We start from the raw sequence: 20,317 nt of genomic DNA on the forward strand, positions 1-20,317 counted from the left end.
TGATCCGCCCGTCTCGGCCTCCCAAAGTGCTGGGATTACAGGCTTGAGCCACCGCGCCCGGCCAACCTATTCTTTTAAGAAGTTTCCATCAAGGCACTGTTAGAATAAACTCAATCTGAGCATTGTCTCTTTTGGGCTATGAGCTGTCTTCTAAGTATGGTTTTGGCCATATTCCATGGATTTTGATCTGTGTTGTTCTCATTGTTGTTAATTGCTAAATAGTCACTAATTTCTCCATCTCTCTTTAGCTTTTTCCTTGCATTCAACAGTTATATGGAATAGTATTTAAAAATTCCTAATTTGTTAGGTTTTTGAGCTCTTTTTTGTTAAGTATTATTTTATTGTAATGTGGATAGTGTAAGTGTCCTACATAATTTCCCTTTTTGAAAACTGTTGAGATTCTTACATGGCCTAATTTATTAACCAATCTGTTATTAATAATCCATGGACAGGTGGGCACAGTGGCTCACACCTATAATCCAAACACTTCAGGAAGCCACGGTGGGAAGATCACTTGAGGTCAGGAGTTCAAGATCAGCCTGGGCAACACAGCAAGATGCTGTCTCAAAAAAAAAAAATTCCATGGGCATTTGATAAAAATATATTTTCCAATAGGAACAAACTCCTGTAGAATATATTACTAAATCAAGCTTAATTTTAAAAATTCTCTAAGTCCTTATTTATTTTTGGATGACTTGACCAGCCACAGTCTTAGAAAGATCTGGTAAAATCTCCCACTATCACTACGTTTTTGTTTAATTCTACTTATGTACCAAAACAACACAGCATGAAAATAAATAGAAACTGAATTTATTATCTGTCTTTTCTCCTAACCTCCCCATATACTAGGCAATATAGATAAAAGGCTTACACATTCTCTGCAATCCTTCCTTTACAATCTCTTGGCTGTTTCTTTCCCCCAAACAATTAGTCATTCAATAAGCATTCAGAGCAAACTTGTCAATGCTTACTATTAATACCACCACTTCTTACCATCTCATGGTAGGACCAGTGCAACTGATTCCTGATTAATCTTCTTATCTCCTCACTCTTCCAATCTATCTGCGGCACCACTCCCACACTAAAAAGCTACCAGAATAAATGCTAGTCACTTGCTCAAAAATTTTAATCATTCCATGATTTCTCTTTTATTTTTATTTTTATTTTTATTTTTTTGAGACGGAGTCTCGCTCTGTCGCCCAGGCTGGAGTGCAGTGGCGCGATTTCTTTTTTAAAGTTCTTTATTTCAATAGTTTTTCCTTAGATTATGTTCAGTATTTTCTTCCCTTAAAAATATAGGCTTCTAAGTAAATTAGTGAATATGCTTAAAAGATACTAATCACTCTAACACTTCTTTTTGTTGTTGTTGTTGAGACGGAGTCTCGCTCTGAGTCTCACTCTGTCACCCAGGCTGGAGTGCACTGGTGCAATCTCTGCTCACTGCAAGCTCCGCCTCCTGGGTTCACACCATCTCCTGCCTCAGCCTCCTGAGCTGGGACCACAGGCGCCCACCACCACGCCCGGCTAATTTTTTGTATTTTTTAGTAGAGACAGGGTTTCACCGTGTTAGTCAGGATGGTCTCGATCTCCTGACCTCGTGATCCGCCCGCCTCAGCCTCCCAAAGTGCTAGGATCACAGGCGTGAGCCACCGTGCCCGGCCTAATCACTCTTATACTTCTTTAGACAGTCACAGAGGTCCTACTGCTAATAAAGTGATCTTTCTACTTAATGCCATGTTTGAGACCTCTAATTAAACATTTAGAGGCCAAAATAACAATAAAAACTGACTTAAGGCTGAATTTTTGAGACCTAAAACTCAGGATGTATAACCAACATGTCAATCTACAATTTTTTTAATAAAAAGAAACTAAACTCACATATGTCAAAGTCATTTTAAATTACTATAAAAATTAAGAAGAATCTCTTGTACTGAATTGTTTCTCGGTGCTTAAAACAAGTAGCAAAGTAGCAAGTACATGCCAAAAATCACTTCTTAACAAATATAAGGTCTTTTGTTAGAAGAGTTTCCACCTAACAGATTGTTATCTCATTAGCACCACTTGTGGAAAAGGTTTTGTTATAAAATGAAGGAGGACGGGAAACTGGATGTTGCCAGACTTATTCATTGCTGGCTGTTGTCTTCCATCATTCTGTGTTTCTAAATGACCAAGTTCAAATTCTTACAAACCTCCACAACTGCTCCATATTCTCCACTATTCCCCACTGTGTACTCTTCAACTAAGGTAGGCCAGGCTTTTTCAATGTTTCTGAAAATGTCATGCTCATAATTCCCTAAAAACATTTCTGTTTTCTACCTGGGTTCTCCTTTATCCCTACCACACATCCAAATTTTATACAAGGTCAAATCAAATCTAATTTTCTCCATGACATCTTCTCTTACTACTTCAGCCCCTACTGATCAATTCCTTCTTAAAAATTCTATGAGTCCTACTGTTTTATACTATAAAATCAGGCTGTTAATGCTATTTCCTGATGTATCATTCTTAACAGCATAACATGCACACATATGAGGTCAACAAGGCAGGGAACATAAAACTTTGTATAGTGCTGAATGCATGAGTAAACACTTAATAAATACTTGATAACTTAGGCTGGGCACACTGGCTCATGCCTGTAATCCCGGTACTTCAGGAAGCTGAGGTAGGAGGACTGCTTGAGTCCAGGAGTTTGAGACCAGCCTGGGCAACATAGCGAGACCCTGTCTCTACAAAAAATTTAAAAATTAGCCTGGGTGTGGTGGTATAAGCCTGTGGTTCCAGTTATGTGGGAGGCTGAGGTAGGAGGATCAATTGTGCCCAGGAAGTTGAAGCTGCAGTGAGCTGTACGCCAGCCTGGGTGATGAGTGAGACCTGTCTAAACAAACAAACAAACAAACAACAACAACAAACACCCCCACATACAAAACAAACAAAAAACCTTTGTAACTTAGACTATGGTGATGAGAAATAAAACCATCACCCCTATTTTTTCCTTTGTAGCTTTTGAATACATCCTTTATTTTCCTTAAAAGTATGTAACTGAAAGGACATAATTAAAGCATAACAGAAGGTAAAATAATCAGGGAAAATGTGGATAAATACAGAAAGGTATGAAATGTAGAAATAAGACATCAATATTTTGAGTAGAATACCTAGAAATACTCTGGAATATTTTCTAGGTATAGTTTTCATCAATTTCAGATTAAAGAGGGGATGAGAAGATAATTTTTAAAATACTGGACTTTGTCTTCACCCTATTGATTTCACTGCCTAAACCAGGGGTCCTCAACCCCGGGGCCATGGACGAGTACCAGTCTATGGCCTGTTGGGAACCTTGGGAATGGGCCGCACAGCAGAAGGTGAGCAGCAGGTGAGCAAAGCTGCATCAGAATTTACAGCTGCTTCCCATCACTCGCATTGTCACGTGAGCTCTGCCTCCTGTCAGATCAGCAGCCACATTAGATTCTCATAGGTGCGCAAGCTCTAACTATGAACTGCCCATGTGAGGGAACTAGGTTGCCCACTCCTTATGAGAATCTAATGACTGACAATCTGTTACTGTCTCCCATGACTCCCAGATGGGACCAGCTAGTTGCAGGAAAACAAGCTTAGGGCTCCCACTGATTCTACATTATGGTGAGTTATATCATTATTTCATTATATATGACAATGTAATAATAATAGAAATAAAATACACAATAAATGAAAGGCACTTGAATCATCCCAAAACCATTCCCCTCATCCGTGGAAAAATTGTCTTCCACAAAACCAGTCCCTGCTGCCAAAAAGGTTGGGGACCATTGGCCTAAACAAAAGACAACTTTTCCTCACTGTATTTTTAAAATTCCCATTTTTATCCTTTTAAGCACATCTCTATTAATAGCCATACCTGTCTCACAACTGTAAAGAATATGTAAATAAGATGACAGTTTTAAAATGTTTTCGTTATTACAAACATTACTAAACACATATTAATAGTATTAGTAATAGTAATGGCTAACATGTAGCACTTACTAGGTACCATGGACTATTCTACTTTACACATAATAACTCTACTAATCTTTCAACCAATAAAATAGATACTATTATAATATTATTATCCCCAATTTGCAAATAAGAAGTTGAGGCACACAGAGCTTAAGTAACTTGCCCAAGATTACATAATCAGTAAGTGGATCTTAGTGATTTAGATGAATCTTGGATCGAAGATTTACATCTAAGCAGTCCGACAGCTTGGAATAATCAGATAGATGGACTTGATAGTTTAATCACTGTCTGTATTGTCTCCTAGTATGAAAAACGATTAAATTTAATAAAGCAATTTAAGCCAAACTTACTCTTAGCTTCAGAAACTTCTATTTCCTGCTATTCAAGAAATTTGTACTTGCAAACCATATTTTAGCACATTAATTATTTAAAAAAATAAAGATTCTGACACCATCTTCACATAGTTAATATAAAATAAATGTAAGCAAACCTTTAGCATATCTTATATTATAACCTGATATTCTGGCCAGAACAGTCTGTATCCATTGTGCCAGGGTCAAAAGTTGAGCAAGAGCATCTGCATTCTCACTGAAAAATGATATTTAAAAATTATTACAACCATGGGTACAAAGTCAAATGGAAAAGCTGAATTTGTATTATTTCCTTGGATAAATGGTCATATAAAAAAGTTAAGTTCCTCCAGATTAATTTCCTAGGTCACAGAAACATGTCTAAAAATGAAGCTTTTTGGAAGGGGAAGAAAATTTTAAACTTACATGAAATAAGTCACCACCCACATGCCAGTCACCCACAGGTAGTAAATGTCAGTAAATGGAATCACCATTCTAGTTGCTCCAGTCAAAAATTAGGTGTTGTCATTGATTTCTCTGATTTCCTCACACCCCACATTCTGATCTATTAATCAACCTTGCAGGTTTTATCTTTTAAATATATCCCAAGTTGATCACTCCTACCTACCTCTACCCTTACTACCCCCAATCCAAGTCACATCAGCCCTCACTTGGATTACTTAAATAGACTCCTAAGTGTTCTTCCTGCTTCTACTCTTGTGTTTCATTGTAAGTATAAATTCTTCATACAGCAGCTAGAAGAATTTTCCAAAATTGTAAATAGGATCATACAACTTCTAATCTTTGCTCATAATCCCTTTTATGATCTGATCTTTACTTGCTCCATTCCATGCTGCCTTCCTGCTGTGCCTCAAACATGACGATGGGGTTCCAAACTTGAGCCTTTGCTTTTTTTTTTCTTTTTATGAGATGGAGTCTCGCTCTGTCGCCAGGTTGGAGTGCAGTGGCACAATCTTGGCTCACTGCAACCTCCGCCTCCTGGGTTCAAGCGACTCTCCTGCCTCAGACTCCTGAGTTGCTGGGATTACAGGCGCCTGCCACCACGCCCAGCTAATTTTTGTATTTTTAGTAGGGACTGGGTTTTGCCACGTTGGCCAGGCTGGTCTCGATCTCTTGATTTCATGATCCGCCCGCCTTGGCCTCCTAAAGTGCTGGGATTATAGGCATGAGCCACCACCCAGCCAAGCCTTTGCTCTTGATACAGCCTGTGCTTAGAATTTTCTTCTCCCAGAGAAAAGCACTGATTATTCCTCACTTTATTCAGGTCTCTGTTCAAATGTCACCATCTCAGAGAAGAGCTCCCTGATAACTCTTGTCTATAAATAGCCTCATGCCCCAGTCTGTCTTCAGCCCTTTAACTTACTGCTTTAGCTTTCTCATAGTATTTCCCACTATTCAACATTTTGCCTTATTTTTTTATTGCCAGTCTCTCCTTCCTAAAATGGACATAAGGAAAGGGACTTGAGACAGACTGTTATTAAGAACAAAGACGGGCTGGGCGCAGTGGCAGCTCAGGCCTGTAGTCCAGCACTTTGAGAGGCTGAGGTGAGTGGGTCACTTGAGCCCAGGAGTTAGACGCCAGCCTGGGAAATGTAGTGAAACTCTGTCTCTACAAAAAATACAAAAATTAGTGGGGTTTGGGTGGCACACGCCTGTGGTCCCAACTACTCGGGAGGCTGAGGTGGAAGGATCATCTGAGCCCAAGAAGGTTGAGGCTGCAATGAGCTGAGTGAGATCACACCACTGTACTCCAGCACATAGTGAGATCCTATCAAAAAAAAGAAAAAAACCAAGAAGGACCAGAAACAGTGTTATTAAAAAGACTATAAAATAGGAATCTTTTTATTGAAATAATCGTCTTGAGCAAAGGTAAAATATATAATGAACTGTACCAAAATTTATGTATCTGGGCACAAATTTGACCTAAGAAATTTTTTTTGTTCTCAAAAAATGGAAATATACTATGACTGATTATAACCAATTTTCTTTACAGACACCAGTTTATTAGTTTTAAATTTTTTGGTAAGTTTATATTATAAATTTTTAATCAAAATCTTAGTTTTGACAGTTTTTATATGCTTTTATCTTTACTATCTTAGATTATATTCATGCTGATTTTCTAAAACCCAAAAAAGGCAAATATACTCAATTATATGGGTAAATTGAAGTATCTAATAAAACTGTTATGTATAATCATGTATTTCAGATCCTGAGTAACAGAATTGTTACTATAAATTAAAAGTGTGCCAGAGTTCTAAGAGAACTGGTTGTAAGGATCAGTTTTCTGAATTTAGAAAGGACTGCTCTGAAGCATCTGATCCTTAAAGACATCAAGGAAAGAAGTAGCTAAATATTCTGTTAGAGAACAATTTACATAGTTTAATAATCCTATTTGGGGGAGCCACTGTACAAAAAAGGCTTGTACAAGAAGTTGGAAAGTCACTTTGTTATCATTTCCTTTATCTTTGTTTTCTGCTGTATAGTTAGGTAAGGCTTTGGAGTCAGGAGTCAAGTCTGGGTTTGAATCTTAGATCTGTCTTGGGATAAATAAAAACTATCCATAGTCTCCGATTCCTTTAAAAGGAAATAATAGTACCTACTTCATTAGACTACTGTGAGAATTAAATAAGATAATGCAGCATTTGCTTGGTAGAATGCCTAAAATATATTAATTACTCAAATCAAGGGTAATTCTTTCTCATGTTACCAAATATGTTGAAGAAGACAATTTCAATTTAGGTTTATCAATGACATGGAATAGTAGAGATCAGAACAACTCTTTATTTATTTATTTATTTTTGACACAGAGTGTCGCTCTGTCGCCCAGGCTGGAGTGCAAAGGCATGGTATCGGCTCACTGCAACCTCCGCCTCCCAGGTTCAAGCAATTATCATGTCTCAGCCTCCCGAGTAGCTGGGATTACATGCATGTGCCACCACGCCAGGTTAATTTTTGTATTTTTAGTAGAGATGGGGTTTTGCCATACTGGCCAGGCTGGTCTCAAACTCCTGATCTCAGGTGATCTGCCTGCCTCAGCCTCTCAAAGTGCTGGGATTACAGGTGTGAGGCACTGTGCCCAGCCAAGGTTAGAGCAAATCTTTTTTTTTTTTTTGAGACAGAGTCTCGCATTGTCACCCAGGCTGTAATGCAATGGCTAGATCTCGGCTCACTATGACTGCAGCCTCCCAGGTTCAAGCGATTCTCCTTGGCTCAGCCTCCCAAGTAGCTGGGATTATAGGCACCCACCACCACACCCAACTAATTTTTTTGTATTTTAGTAGAGACGGGTTTCACTATGTTGGCCAGGCTGGTCTCAAACTCCTGACCTCGTGATTCGCCCACCTCAGCCTCCCAAAGTGCTGGGATTACAGGTGTGAGCCACGGCGTCCCACCAGAGCAACTCTTTATATTGACCCTTCTGGCCAAACCTATCACCTTTGAACTTTTATGGGGACATAAAGGTATTTTTATCAACAAAACAATTTTCTTTAGCAGAATTTAGGTTTCTCATTACAAATTCATGGCATTTTAAAGCAACTGAAATAATATAAATATTATAGTACTGTCATCCTCATGTAGAACAGTGAGAATATAGAAATACATAATTAAATTTCCAAGTTGTCATACAAAAACTAATAATTTGCTGTTAAATTCCATTTACAGATCAGAATATAAAAATTTAAAAACTCAGAATGTAAAATATATAAAATATATCAGAATATAAAAATTTAAAAGAGAGATATATATATTATATATGTAAAATGAATATGTAAAATTTTTTTAGTTAACATTTGTCCACATCTCTAGAGCTATAGCATTTGGATCTTCAGAAAAATGAAATTAAAAATAATACAAAGATCATTAGAGCTATCAGACTCCAACTGGCAACTCTAATGATGGCAAAGGGCCATATGAAAGGAATGAATTTTTTTTGCATCTTTTCTCCTTTTGTGAGTGCTAAGGCAGAGGTCAGAGTTCTATTGCTTTAATGGCTGCTGGAAAATGTAACCACAATATATAGATTTGAGTAAATAAACATTATACTTCTCTGAGAGTCCAAAAAAATTAGGCTTTTGATCACATTTTAAAAGTATAATACAAGATATAAAATGAAAAAGTATTAATCCCTTTAAAGAATAAAAAACAGTTATCTAACAAAAACAGGCACAAATTAAAGAACTAAAGACAACTTTCTATTTGTTTTTGAGACAGGGTCTCGCTCTGTCACTCAGGCTGGAGTGCAGTGGCGCAATCTCGGCTCACTGGACCTTCAATCTCCTGGGCTCTAGTGATTCTGCCACCTCAGCCCCCTCAAGTAACTGCATCTACAGGCATGTGCCACCACGCCTGGCTAACTTTTTTATTATTATTTTTTGTAGAGATAGGGTTTTACCGTGTTACCCAGGCTGGTCTCGAACCCCTGAGCTCTGGCAATCCACCCACCTCGGTCTCCCAAAGTGCAGGGATCACAGGCCACTGCACCTGGCCAACTTTTTAAAAATTAACCAAAACATAAAATATACCTGTTTATCTTTTGAGGTTGCAAAGGAATAATGGGGATCACAGTATTGCACAGAGATTTGCAAAGAGGGCAAAGATATTCTCCACTTTCTAAGTCAAAAAGGTCCACATGAATGCGCTGCTGAGAGCTCAGCTGTACAGCTTCAAAATATCTGCAAAATTACAAAGACACAGGCGCATTTAGAACTACACATGCATCTCTACATGTGTATCTCTACTTACTCTAATCCAAGTTTTAAAAATCTAGAATTTTTGCCTCAATAAACATCTTTAGAACACACATGCAAAAACACACAAGTTGTAATCACAGAAGAAACAGGTTGCCTATTATTTTGGGAATAAATTGGAAAATACATCAGAGCAGATATAAATTTAAAATAAGTGTATTGAATCATAACTCATCTCTTGCCTCAAAAGCATGGTGATACAGCATGGACACTACTTTCCTCAGTTTCTAATGATGAACTGAAGTAGTGAGGGCTATCTTGGAAAAAATATATATTGTAATCTAATGCCAAATGGGTAAACTCTACACAAAAGATTTTTCAGGAATTACATTTTTGAATTTTTGTATTTTCCAGAGATAGAATGAGAACTTCTTGTCCTATTCATCCTATTCTATTTCAAAGGTACTTTTCACAGCAGTATGTTTTGAGGGAAATTAGATTTTTATTAAGATTACTTATTTATTATTTATTTGTTGTATTTATTAATTTTTTTGAGACTACTCGTCTTCCAGGCTGGAGTGCAATGGCGCAATCTCGGCTCACTGGAACCTCCACCTCCCGGGTTCAAGCGATTCTCCTGCCTCAGCCTCTTGACTAGCTGGGATTACAGGCATGTGCCACCACACTCAGCTAATTTTTGTATTTTTAGTAGAGACAGGGTTTTACCACGTTGGCCAGGCTGGTCTCAAACTCCTGACCTCAGGTGATCCCCCCACCTCGGCCTCCCAAAGTGCTGAGATTACAGGTGTGAGCCACCACGCCCAGCCAATCATTACTTTTTTTTACATGAATACTGATGAAGAGTAACTGATTAGTTTATGGAGAGCAAGCACAAAGGAACAGTGAAAATCTAAAGTTGGTAACTTTACACACCACTTTCCAACTTTGATAATAATAATTCATGCAAACAGAATTAGTAACTAAAACTGTTTCAGTCATTCAAGTAAGAAGAAAGGAAAGAAGACATGAGAAAACATGCCTTTTTGTGGCCTTGAGTGAACTTCAATGTTCCTATTCTCTTTCAAGAACATGTCAGAAGGACAACTTACTTCTGCCAGCACACTGCATGCATTACATGACCACAGCTTCCTGTATAAGTTCCATATGCCAAGTCTGGATCCATGAAAAGTGGGTCTAGGGTTTCTGGTACAAGGTATAAAAAGGAGGGAAAAAGAGATAGGTTATCAGGTCTAAAGTCTAATCACAAACTGTCTTAGGAATGTCCAAGCAAAGTGTCACAATATCATAATAGGAGGATATATAGTAACAAAAAGAGAAAAGTAATAGTAACAAAAAAGAAAAGCATAAAGCTAACCTGTCAGATATGATTCTAAACTTAGTATGGATTAATAACTCTATCTTTGATTTATTTTTTAACCTTGAATATTGGGTTTAATCTGCATTATCTTGGTTATTTAAGTGATTTTCTATGTTTCCAATATAATTTACTTTTTTAATTTTAATAGTAATTTGATAAATAATAATTTTAAGGGATACTTAGGGGAATTATAACCTCATTAAAAAAAGCACAGATGGAGGATTTCAAATTCTGGTTTCATCACTTATAACTCATGGCGGGTAAGTTACTTGACCTCTCTGTGCCTGAGGTCCTTTATCTATAAAATGGAACCAATAGTGATAACTAACTCATAGGGTTATTGTGAAGATTAAGTAAATACACATAAAGCACTTAACAAGTGCCTGGCAATGTTAAGTTTTCAATAAATGCTAGTCTTTATTATCACTACTATGCTAAGGAGCTTTTTTTGTTTGTCTGTTTTGAGACAGGGTCTCACCCTGTTGTGGACCACAGGCTCATGCAACCATGTCTGGCTAATATGTTTGTAGAGATGACTTTTCGCCATGTTGCCTAGGCTGGTCTCAAACTCCTGAGCTCAAGTGATCCACCCACACCGGCCTCCCAAAGCACTGGGATTACAGGCGTGGGTCTCAAACTCCTGAGCTCAAGTGATCCACCCACACCGGCCTCCCAAAGTGCTGGGATTACAGGCGTGAGCCACCATGTCTGGCCTATTCCAAGGGTATTTTAAAATAAGAATGATGCTAAAGCAGCTAACTCCTGATGTAACAAGTGCAATAAATTATCTAATTAGCATTATTGCCAAGAAAATGTTTAACATGATTCTAATCAGGAGGCAACTTAACAATCAAATAAATTCAGAATGTGATACATTATACAAAACAAGTGGCCTGAATTCTTCAAAAAAACTACTATCATAAAAAAAGGGAGGGACTAATCTAGATTAAAATGGAGTAAAGGAAATATAACCAAAGCAACACATGAAATGTGTTTGGATCCTGAGTGAAAAAAAAAGTCTAACAATTGAAGACATTTTGAGAACTGTTGGAGAAAAATTGATTTTATATTAGATGATATTCCTTGATTATTATTACTTTCTTAAATATGATAACGGTATGGTAGATATATAACCTTACTTCCAAATGTCTTTCAAATATTATTGTCTTTAATTACACAGGCATGAAAAGAAATGCACAAAAGGATATTTATTACAGAATACATACCTCCTGAGAGTTCCATGGGTTTTCCCCTGTGCTGAGTCAAGGCAGTAGACTTCTGGACACAGGCAGATAATACCATGGCATTATTTTCTATTTTCACTTCTTGTTCTTCTTGGCAAAGGATGCACGTCAGCACCTCCTTTTCAGTAACAGATGGACCCCGTTTAGGACCCAAAGCAATTCTAGAGTAGTCACTGACTGCTGGGGTGCTACCAAAAGAAATGACCAGAAATGAGGACACATGTTTTGGTTACTTGTCTTCATATTTTGGTAGATTTTAAGTAACTATAGGCAAGAAATATAAGAAAGATAATAAAAATAAAAATGATATTTAGCAATATTAAGTTAAAAGCTTCCCCCCTTCCTTTGTGGCTTTTATCAGTTATTTGCTTATTACAAAATACAAGTGTTGCTAAGTGCAAAAAAACAGATGATAAAATGGAATGTATATTATAATTTTATTTAATTTACTATACCAATAAGCTGGGTTATTTTTTTTTCTGGATATAAAAGTAATACAGGGTTATTGAATAAATTTTGGGAAATCTGTAATAGTATAAATGTTATATTCCCACAACCTAGAGATACCCACTAGTAACCTTGTACATTTCCTTCTAGTCTGCTTTCTATTTATAATATACTTCTTCATATAAATAAAATCACATTACACAGATTTGCATCCTGCTGTATTCACTTATAGTTTCTTACATCATTAAAACTTCTTCAGAAACATTTTTAAATGGATGCACAGCTCTTACTATATGTGCCATAATAGTTTTATCCATTCCCTGTCATTAAGCATTCAGGTTTCTATTCTATTTTAGTAGCTATTCAAACTAAAAAACTTACACCTTAATGATTCAGCAATTCTTAGAATCTACTCTTACTGACTGGGCAAAACTCAGGATCTACTGATGCGTACAATATTTAAATAATGGCAAATATTTACAACATGCTGATTGTGAAGCTAGGCACTGTTTCAAATACTTTACATGTTTACTCAATACTTAAAATAATCCTACGAGGTAGGTATTATTATTACATCTAGAGCAGCTGCTGCAAAGATGTCTGCTGCGGCAGTGGAGGCGTGGCTAGGGCAACGTGTTCCATGGAGCCCTTGGGTTGGGAACAGGAGGGAGCCCATCCCTTCCGAGTTTGTGGGGCAAGAGCTCCGCACTCCCAGGCACAGCTGCAGCTGCCCAGCTCAGAAGTGCCTGTTCTGAGCCTCTCCCCACTCCCAACACCCATTCTGATTTTGGAGCAAAGTTGTGGCCAAGCCCGGGTGCTGCAGTGGCCCGGCCAGGTGTGTGCACACTTGGGGCAGTACTGACACGCCAGCCCCCTGCTGCCTTGGCCCCCTCTGGCCTTTGGGTGCTGATAAGCATGGAAGAAAGGCCAAGGGGAAACAGGTGGCTCAGCATGGGCCTGCAGATGCCCCTTGGCACAAACAGCCAGGGAGTTGTGGATGACATGTTGATGGCAGCAGGAGGAAGACAGGTTCCTGGGCAGAAAGGGGTGGGTCCCCAGTGAAGTCCCACCTTCAAACCAGGAATGGCCTGAAGCCTGGGGACCGGTATGTCAGTTACAGGTGGAGTCCACAACCTGGAGTGAGAATTTATGGTGCTTTCTCCAGGTCTGTCTATGGACCAATCAGCACGCATTTTCTCCCTTCTGAAGCCCATAAAAACCCCAGACTCAGCCAGACTCACATGGGGACTACCAGTTGCAGGAAGGAGCGACCCAATTCAAGTCTCCTGACTCACTGGGATGACCTGCCTGTGGAAAGGCAATACCCATTTTGGATCTCCTCTCCACTGAGTGCTGGACACTCGCTGGGATGACCTGCCTGCAGAAAGAGCTACCCACTTCGGGTCCCTAGAGAGCTGTTCTGTTGCTTAATAAAGCTCTCCACCTTGCTCACCCTCCAGTTGTCCGTGTACCTCATTCTTCCTGGATACAGGACAAGAACTCAGGAACCACCAAATGGCAGGACTGAAAGAGCTAGTAACACAAACAGGGCTGAAATGCCCACATCTACCACTTGCCATATTGCAGGTGACAAGGAGAGATAAGCTGTGGTCCTTCAGGGAGCCCAGACCCAGGGGCTCCCTGAGCCAGGGCTGTGACACTCTCTTTGGGGCTTCGCAGTCTCTGGCATCTCTGAGCTTCCAGGTGCTACCACATTCCCATTGTCCAGACACGAGTCCCCATAGCAGAAGCTGCTGGTGCATATGATCCAGGTGCAGGCTTGCACAGAGCTGGCCCCTGACCCAGTGCTGAGAGCTGCCTGCCCTGCCGCAGCAGCCGGCGTGCCTGGCTGTGCACAGTGGCTGGACCCTGCAGGTGCCCGCTCATGCACCCCTGGTCACTCCACACCTGGCTCACCCTTGGCAGGCATGGGATCCAGGCTGGCAGTGTGAGCCAAGTGCAGCCTGCTGGGTCAAGTAGGCAGGATGAGCCCAGAGAGACTGAGCAAAATTCTGGCAAAGGTGCCACTGGCCACAGAGGTTTCTGGCTGGAAAAGCAACACCCTAAGGATCCTGTGACACTTCCACTTTTCAGATGAAGAAACTGAGGCCTAGTGACAATAAGAGACTCACCCAATGACTCCTTAATAGTATGTAGCAGAGCCAGGATTTAATCCAGGTAATCTAGGCTCACAGTCTACGCTCTGAACTACTCTGCAATATTGTCTCTGCGCAAGAAGCTCCCTGAACTATGGTATATCACTGAACAATAAATAAATATTCATCATCATTATAAATGAACTTACCTAACAGACAATACTCTGCAGCTTTTTGTTTTGTTGTTTTGTTTGAGACAGAGTCTTGCACTGTTGCCAGGCTGGAGTGCAGTGGCGCGATCTCAGCTCACTGCAACCTCTGCCTCCCAGGTTCAAGTGATTCTCCTTGCCTCGGCCTCCCAAGTAGCTGAGATTACAGGCGCCTGCCACCATGCCCAGCTAATTTTTTTGTATTTTTAGTAGAGACGGAGTTTCACTATGTTGGCCAGGCTGGTCTCAAATTCCTGACCTCGTGATCTGCCTGCCTTGGCCTCCCAAAGTGCTGGGATTACAGGCGTAAGTCACCACAACTGGCCTACTCTGCAGTTTTTAAAAGGTGGTAATTATGTGGAACCATCTCCTAGGAGGCATCTAGCAATAAATTATGAAAGGTTTACTTATTGATTGTCACAAGGTACTAGTGGGCACAGGATGCAGTCCCACAATTCACAGGACAGTACTGCATGAAAAAAAAAAAAAACAGCTGCGTAAATGCCAAGACTGAAAAATGCTGAGCTCGTTTTGTATATAAGAACATACATAGATTTCCAAGACATAATACAGAGTGAAAATGGGAAGTTGTAGAGTGATATGTACATAATACTATTAATGTAAATAAAACCAAAGGCTGAATGACATGCTATAATTTCTGTGGCTACATATATTTGTATTAATAACATAGGAAAAATTCTGGCAGATACACATAAAACTTATAACCAGAGAACCTCTAAGGAGCAGAAAGAAGTCCAGGATTTGGGCTGGTACTCAAATGGAACTTTAGCTTTATCTCTGACATTCAGCTTTCAAGAGGAAAATTATTAATGTACCTATGTAATATGGCCAGGCACAATAGCTCACGCCTGTAAGTCCAGCACTCTGGGAGGCTGAGGTGGGAAGATCATTTGAGGCCAGGAGTTCGAGACCAGCCTGGCCAACATGGTGAAACACCATCTCTCTAAAAATACAACAACAACAACAACAAAATTAGCCAGGTGTGGTGGCAGCCCCTGTAATCCCAGCTACTCAGGAAGTAGAGGCAGGAGAATCACTTGAATCCAGGAGGCGGAAGTTGCAGTGAGCCAAGATCAAACCACTGTACTCCAGTCTAGGTGACAAAGCAAGATTCCATCTCGTGTGTGTGTGTGTGTGTGTGTGTAAAACTATGTAATTAAAATTTTGGCTGGGTGTGGTGATACAGGTCTGTAGTCCCAGCTACTCAGGAGGGTAAGGCAGGAGGATCACTTGAGCCCAGGAGTTTGAGGCTGTAGTGCATCATAATTATCCCTGTGAAGAGCCACTGCATTCTAGCCTGGGCAACACAGTGAGACTCCATCTCTTAAAAAAAAAAAAGAAAAAAAGGGGGTTTAAAAAAATATGAGAGAATATATTTGAGACTTTGGGATAGGAAAAGCTTTCTTAAACAAAATATTAATACAAAAAGTTAAAACTCTAAAAGACTGATAAATTTGTCTTTATCAACACTGCATACTTCTCTATGGCTAAACCCCATAATTAAGGTTAAAGAAACAGGGACAAAATATGGGAAACATATGTAACAAAGTTAAGTATTAATTTTAAGATTTATATAAGTCAATAAGACAAGAGCAAAGCACCCAATAGAGATGGGCAAAGAATAACAATAGGCAATTCCCAGAGGATAAAATGTAAAAGGTCAGTGAATAATCATATGAGAAGATGCTCTACCTGGTACTAACTAGCAACTGGGGAAATTCAGCCAGACTGGCACAAATCAGTAATTTTAATAACATCACATGTTTTCAAGTACTGAAAATAGTTAAGTATTGGTGAGAACAAAGTAAACTGGGCACCTATATACACTATCAGGAGCAGAAACTGGTAAAACCACTCTGGATGGAAATGTGGCCACATCTATAAAAATTTTAACTCAGCCCTTTCCCTTACCGGACTCCTTGACTAAGTACTTACAGAGCTGCACAAGAAGACACATACAAAAAGGTTCCCATTAACTGTAATAAGGAAAAATTAGAAGCAACCTAAATGTCTAAAGTCAGATAAATAACCTCTATATAACCACATGAGAGACCACTATGCAGCAGTCATAAACAATGATGCAGACTCTACACTATAGAGTGATACGTACTGATATCCAAAGATTCCTAAGACATTGAAACAGCAAGCTGCAGACAAAATGTATGGTTAAAAAAGAAAAACCACTAGAAAACATGAAACAAGCCTCACTATTTCTTCATGTACTCATGTTCATAAATGCATAGAAAGAGGTCTAAGAACAGTGGTAATCTGTAATCTTGGTTACATGTGGATAAAGACCAGTAATGCAAAGATGGTCAAAGGGGGACTTCCTGCATTATTTAAATTGTTTTCAATAAGAACACATTAAAAAATCACATGTCCAATCAATCAGGCAATAAAAATAAATAATGAAAGCATTAAGGCCATAAATGAACTCTGAGTACATCTTTACTTATACCTTCTTATTTTATCGTCAATAGTTTCTTTCTATTTCTAAATAGTATGTTGTGAATACACAATATCTAGAGATGGGACTTTGGCTTGTCATTTAAAATTTCCAGTTTTATTACAATATAGTCAGCCAAGGAAAGCATACCTTCATATCTTTTTATTTTTTCTCACTAATATAATCATTATTCTTTATGGTCCTTGTTAGCATACTCAGCTTCAAGACTAAAGATACAGATCAGATAGGATGTAATGTGCCTACTATTATTCCAAAAGCACAATTTTCTAAAAGTATCCACAACATTTTTTTTTTTTGAGAAAGTCTTGCTCTGTTGCCCAAGCTGGAGTGCAGTGGCATAATCTCTGCTCCCTACAACCTCTGGCTCCCAAGTTCAGGCGATTCTCGTGCCTCAGCCTCCCAAGTAGCTGGGACTCAATGCATGCATAGCCACAACCAGCTAATTTTTGTATTTTCAGTAGAGATGTGGTTTTGCCTGTTGGCCAGGCTGGTCTCAAACTCCTGACCTCAGGTGATCCACCTGCCTCGGCCTCCCAAAGTGTTGGGATTACAGGCGTTAGCCACCACTCACAGCCCACAACACATATTGTTTTAAACAGCAGTGAAAGCTTGTCTTAAAAAAGGGCCCAAGCGGGTACTTCCAGTATTTTAAATTTCTTAGAATGCTTTTCAAAGTAACATTATTATGTCTCCTCCCTTTTCTCACTGTATAATAGCCTAGATAGCACAGCTCAGAAAATTAACCAATTTCTCTAAGAGCATACCACAGTCAGAACTCAGAAAACCAGATTTACTGATTCCAATTCCTAGGTACTATCCATACCTGTAGTTATAGGCAATGTCTTTCTTCTCTTTAAGAAAAAAAGAAAAACTCGCATAAGCCACCTTTTTCAGGCAAAAAATTTGTTTCCAGTATGTAATAGCTGCAGTCATTTTTATTAGAAATAACAATGTGAAATAAGTGAACTGATGTGTAAATGTGTACCTAAAAGTGCTAATGCATACAAAATAATGGTTTTTTGTGCATAAAGGGTCCTAACATAACTCTACTGCACACTCAATGCATTTATCAGTATAAAATTACATTCAGTAAGTACCGTAAGAGTCTTCACTCTGACCTTTCTAGAATGAAAATAGTTGAATTTCTCTTGCCACAAAATACATTTTAGGAAAGCATAATTTAAAGTGACTATTTAACTTTTCCTCCAAAAATTGAGTTGGTAATTTTTGGGTTTGCTTTATTTTACCTCTCTTCCTCCATAACGGAGTCTTCTTTCCCAGGCATTTCTGATGTATTGTCATACATGAGTTTATGAGTTTCAATGAAGTTTTTCTGTAAGGCAGACATCTGAGCCATGATCTTCTGGCGATGTAGCCTAGCAGCTTCAGCTTTTCTTTTTCGTTCTGCTTTTTCTTTATCATGAGTAATCTGGGTATTAAGAAATGACAAATTTAAGTAAGATCCACTGTTAAAAATTTATATACGCTGTTTGGATGGCAAAATTCCTTAGAATAAGATTCTGAAACTCTGATTACCCCTTACATCCTGGATTCAGTTTAATGTTTCAAAATTAGCATTACAGGCTGCATGACATCACACAACTAATTATTCCTTTAGTTATTTAAATAATTTACTGTAAAAAGCTAAGAACCTTAAATATCCAATTAACTGCCTTTTATACTCAGTGCAGGTACATTAAGAAATAAAATTGGATAAAACAAAATTTCAAAATCATTTGTCAATCACTTAATCACTGACAATTTAAATAATCTTGATTTCTAACAGTTACTTCTAAATGCACTGTTAAAAATGAGAACTTTAACAACTTTTTTAACTTTAAAAATATTACTGAGATACATTTGGTGCATTTTAAATTTCTATTCAGTGTGTTTTACTTTTAGGAAGAACACGTAATAACCACAAATAGTATTATTCTAATAATATAAATATTAGAATCATCAAAACCTGATTCACTGTATTATAGAAATAACACAAATATTATTGCATTTCATTGAATCTAAGATGTACCACTATCTTATATTTCTCTAAAAAATGCTGTTGATGAAAGTCATTTATTATGAGACATATCCCAATTTAAGTCACTAAAATATATTAAAAGCTAATAAAATATGGTATTTCAGTTTTTTGTTTTTGAGATGGAAACTTGCTCTGTCACCCAGGCTGGAATGCAGTAGCGTGATCTTGGCTCACTGCAACCTCTGCCTCCTGGGTTCAAGTGATTTTCGTGCCTCAGCCTCCTGAGCAGCTGGGACTACATGAGCACGCCACCACATTGAGCTAATTTTTCTATTTTTATTAGAGACAGGGTTTTGCCATATTGGCCAGGCTGGTCTTGAACTCCTGACCTCAAGGGATCTACCCACCTCCGCCTCCCAAAGAGCTAGGATTACAGGAGTGAGCCACACACGCTCAGTCAAAATATGGTATTTCTAATAGAGCTCTACTATATACCAATTTCTCTTGTTTTTGCAAAATGCAAAAATTATACTGCATTGTCACGTACCATTAATCCCCACAATATAGAAACATAATGAATAAAAGATGAACAGATCTCATGTACTTTACAATAAACAGGTTTCTCCTAACAAAAAAGCAGCAGCTCCCTTATACCAGTAAAGTTCAGAGATAGAGATGAATGTCACCATTACTACAGTGTTATTACAGTGTCATACCTCATCATTCTTAACAGATTCTGATCCTGATGTGGTTGCTACAATTAAACAAGATTTTTCTCTTAATCGCTTCACTGTGTCAAACATCTGTGAAAAACAGATGAAACGTTAAAAGAGTTAGTTAGACCGTTAGACTGACCAGGAACAGAAACATGCACTAATTTAATTTTGGCATCATATCTCCAAATGTCTTTCACTTAAAACTATTTCAATATATGAAGAAAAAAAGTGACTCTGTGACAAACACCTCCCCTGGTCAACGTGCAATTCAGCTGAGGAGGCCACTGGTAGCACAATCAGCTGATTCAGGAGCCTGGAGGCATGCCTCTGTTAGCTTTCAAGAGATTTGTCGGGAAATAAAAATTTTTTAAATTTGAAATAACATTTTTGTGCAAAAACACATAAAAACAAAGACACAAAATGGTGACTGCTCTTTTGGAGGCAGAGGCGGGGTAATCTCAGCACTTTGGGAGGCCAAGGAGGGTGGATCACCTGAGGTCAGGAGTTAGAGACCAGCCTGGCCAACATAGCAAAATCCTGTCTCTACTAAAAATACAAAAATTAGTTGGGCGTGGTGACCCATGCCTGTGATGCCAGCTACTTGGGAGGCTGAGGTAGGAGAATCGCTTGAACCCGGGAAATGGAGGTTGCAATGAGCTGAGATCGTGCCACTGCACTCCAGCCTAGGTGACAGAGCGAGATCCTGTCTCAAAAA

At 38.7% G+C, this 20,317-nt stretch overlaps 1 protein-coding gene across 1 annotated transcript in view; it reads right to left on the reverse strand.

Annotated features, from left to right (window-relative positions):
* UBR1 (ubiquitin protein ligase E3 component n-recognin 1) overlaps nucleotides 1-20,317 on the reverse strand; it is a 158,669-nt gene that overhangs the window by 50,589 nt on the left and 87,763 nt on the right. Inside the window, exons 28-33 of the mRNA XM_011941205.1 lie at nucleotides 19,603-19,689; nucleotides 18,156-18,337; nucleotides 11,651-11,856; nucleotides 10,156-10,249; nucleotides 8,882-9,031; nucleotides 4,478-4,575 (exon numbers count right to left, since the gene is read on the reverse strand). Coding sequence (XP_011796595.1) covers nucleotides 4,478-4,575; nucleotides 8,882-9,031; nucleotides 10,156-10,249; nucleotides 11,651-11,856; nucleotides 18,156-18,337; nucleotides 19,603-19,689 — 817 coding nt within the window. The remainder of the gene's footprint in view (nucleotides 1-4,477; nucleotides 4,576-8,881; nucleotides 9,032-10,155; nucleotides 10,250-11,650; nucleotides 11,857-18,155; nucleotides 18,338-19,602; nucleotides 19,690-20,317) is intronic.

This window comes from Colobus angolensis, unplaced genomic scaffold (assembly GCF_000951035.1).
Source record: "Colobus angolensis palliatus isolate OR3802 unplaced genomic scaffold, Cang.pa_1.0 Scaffold199, whole genome shotgun sequence".
Classification (NCBI taxonomy): domain Eukaryota; kingdom Metazoa; phylum Chordata; class Mammalia; order Primates; family Cercopithecidae; genus Colobus; species Colobus angolensis.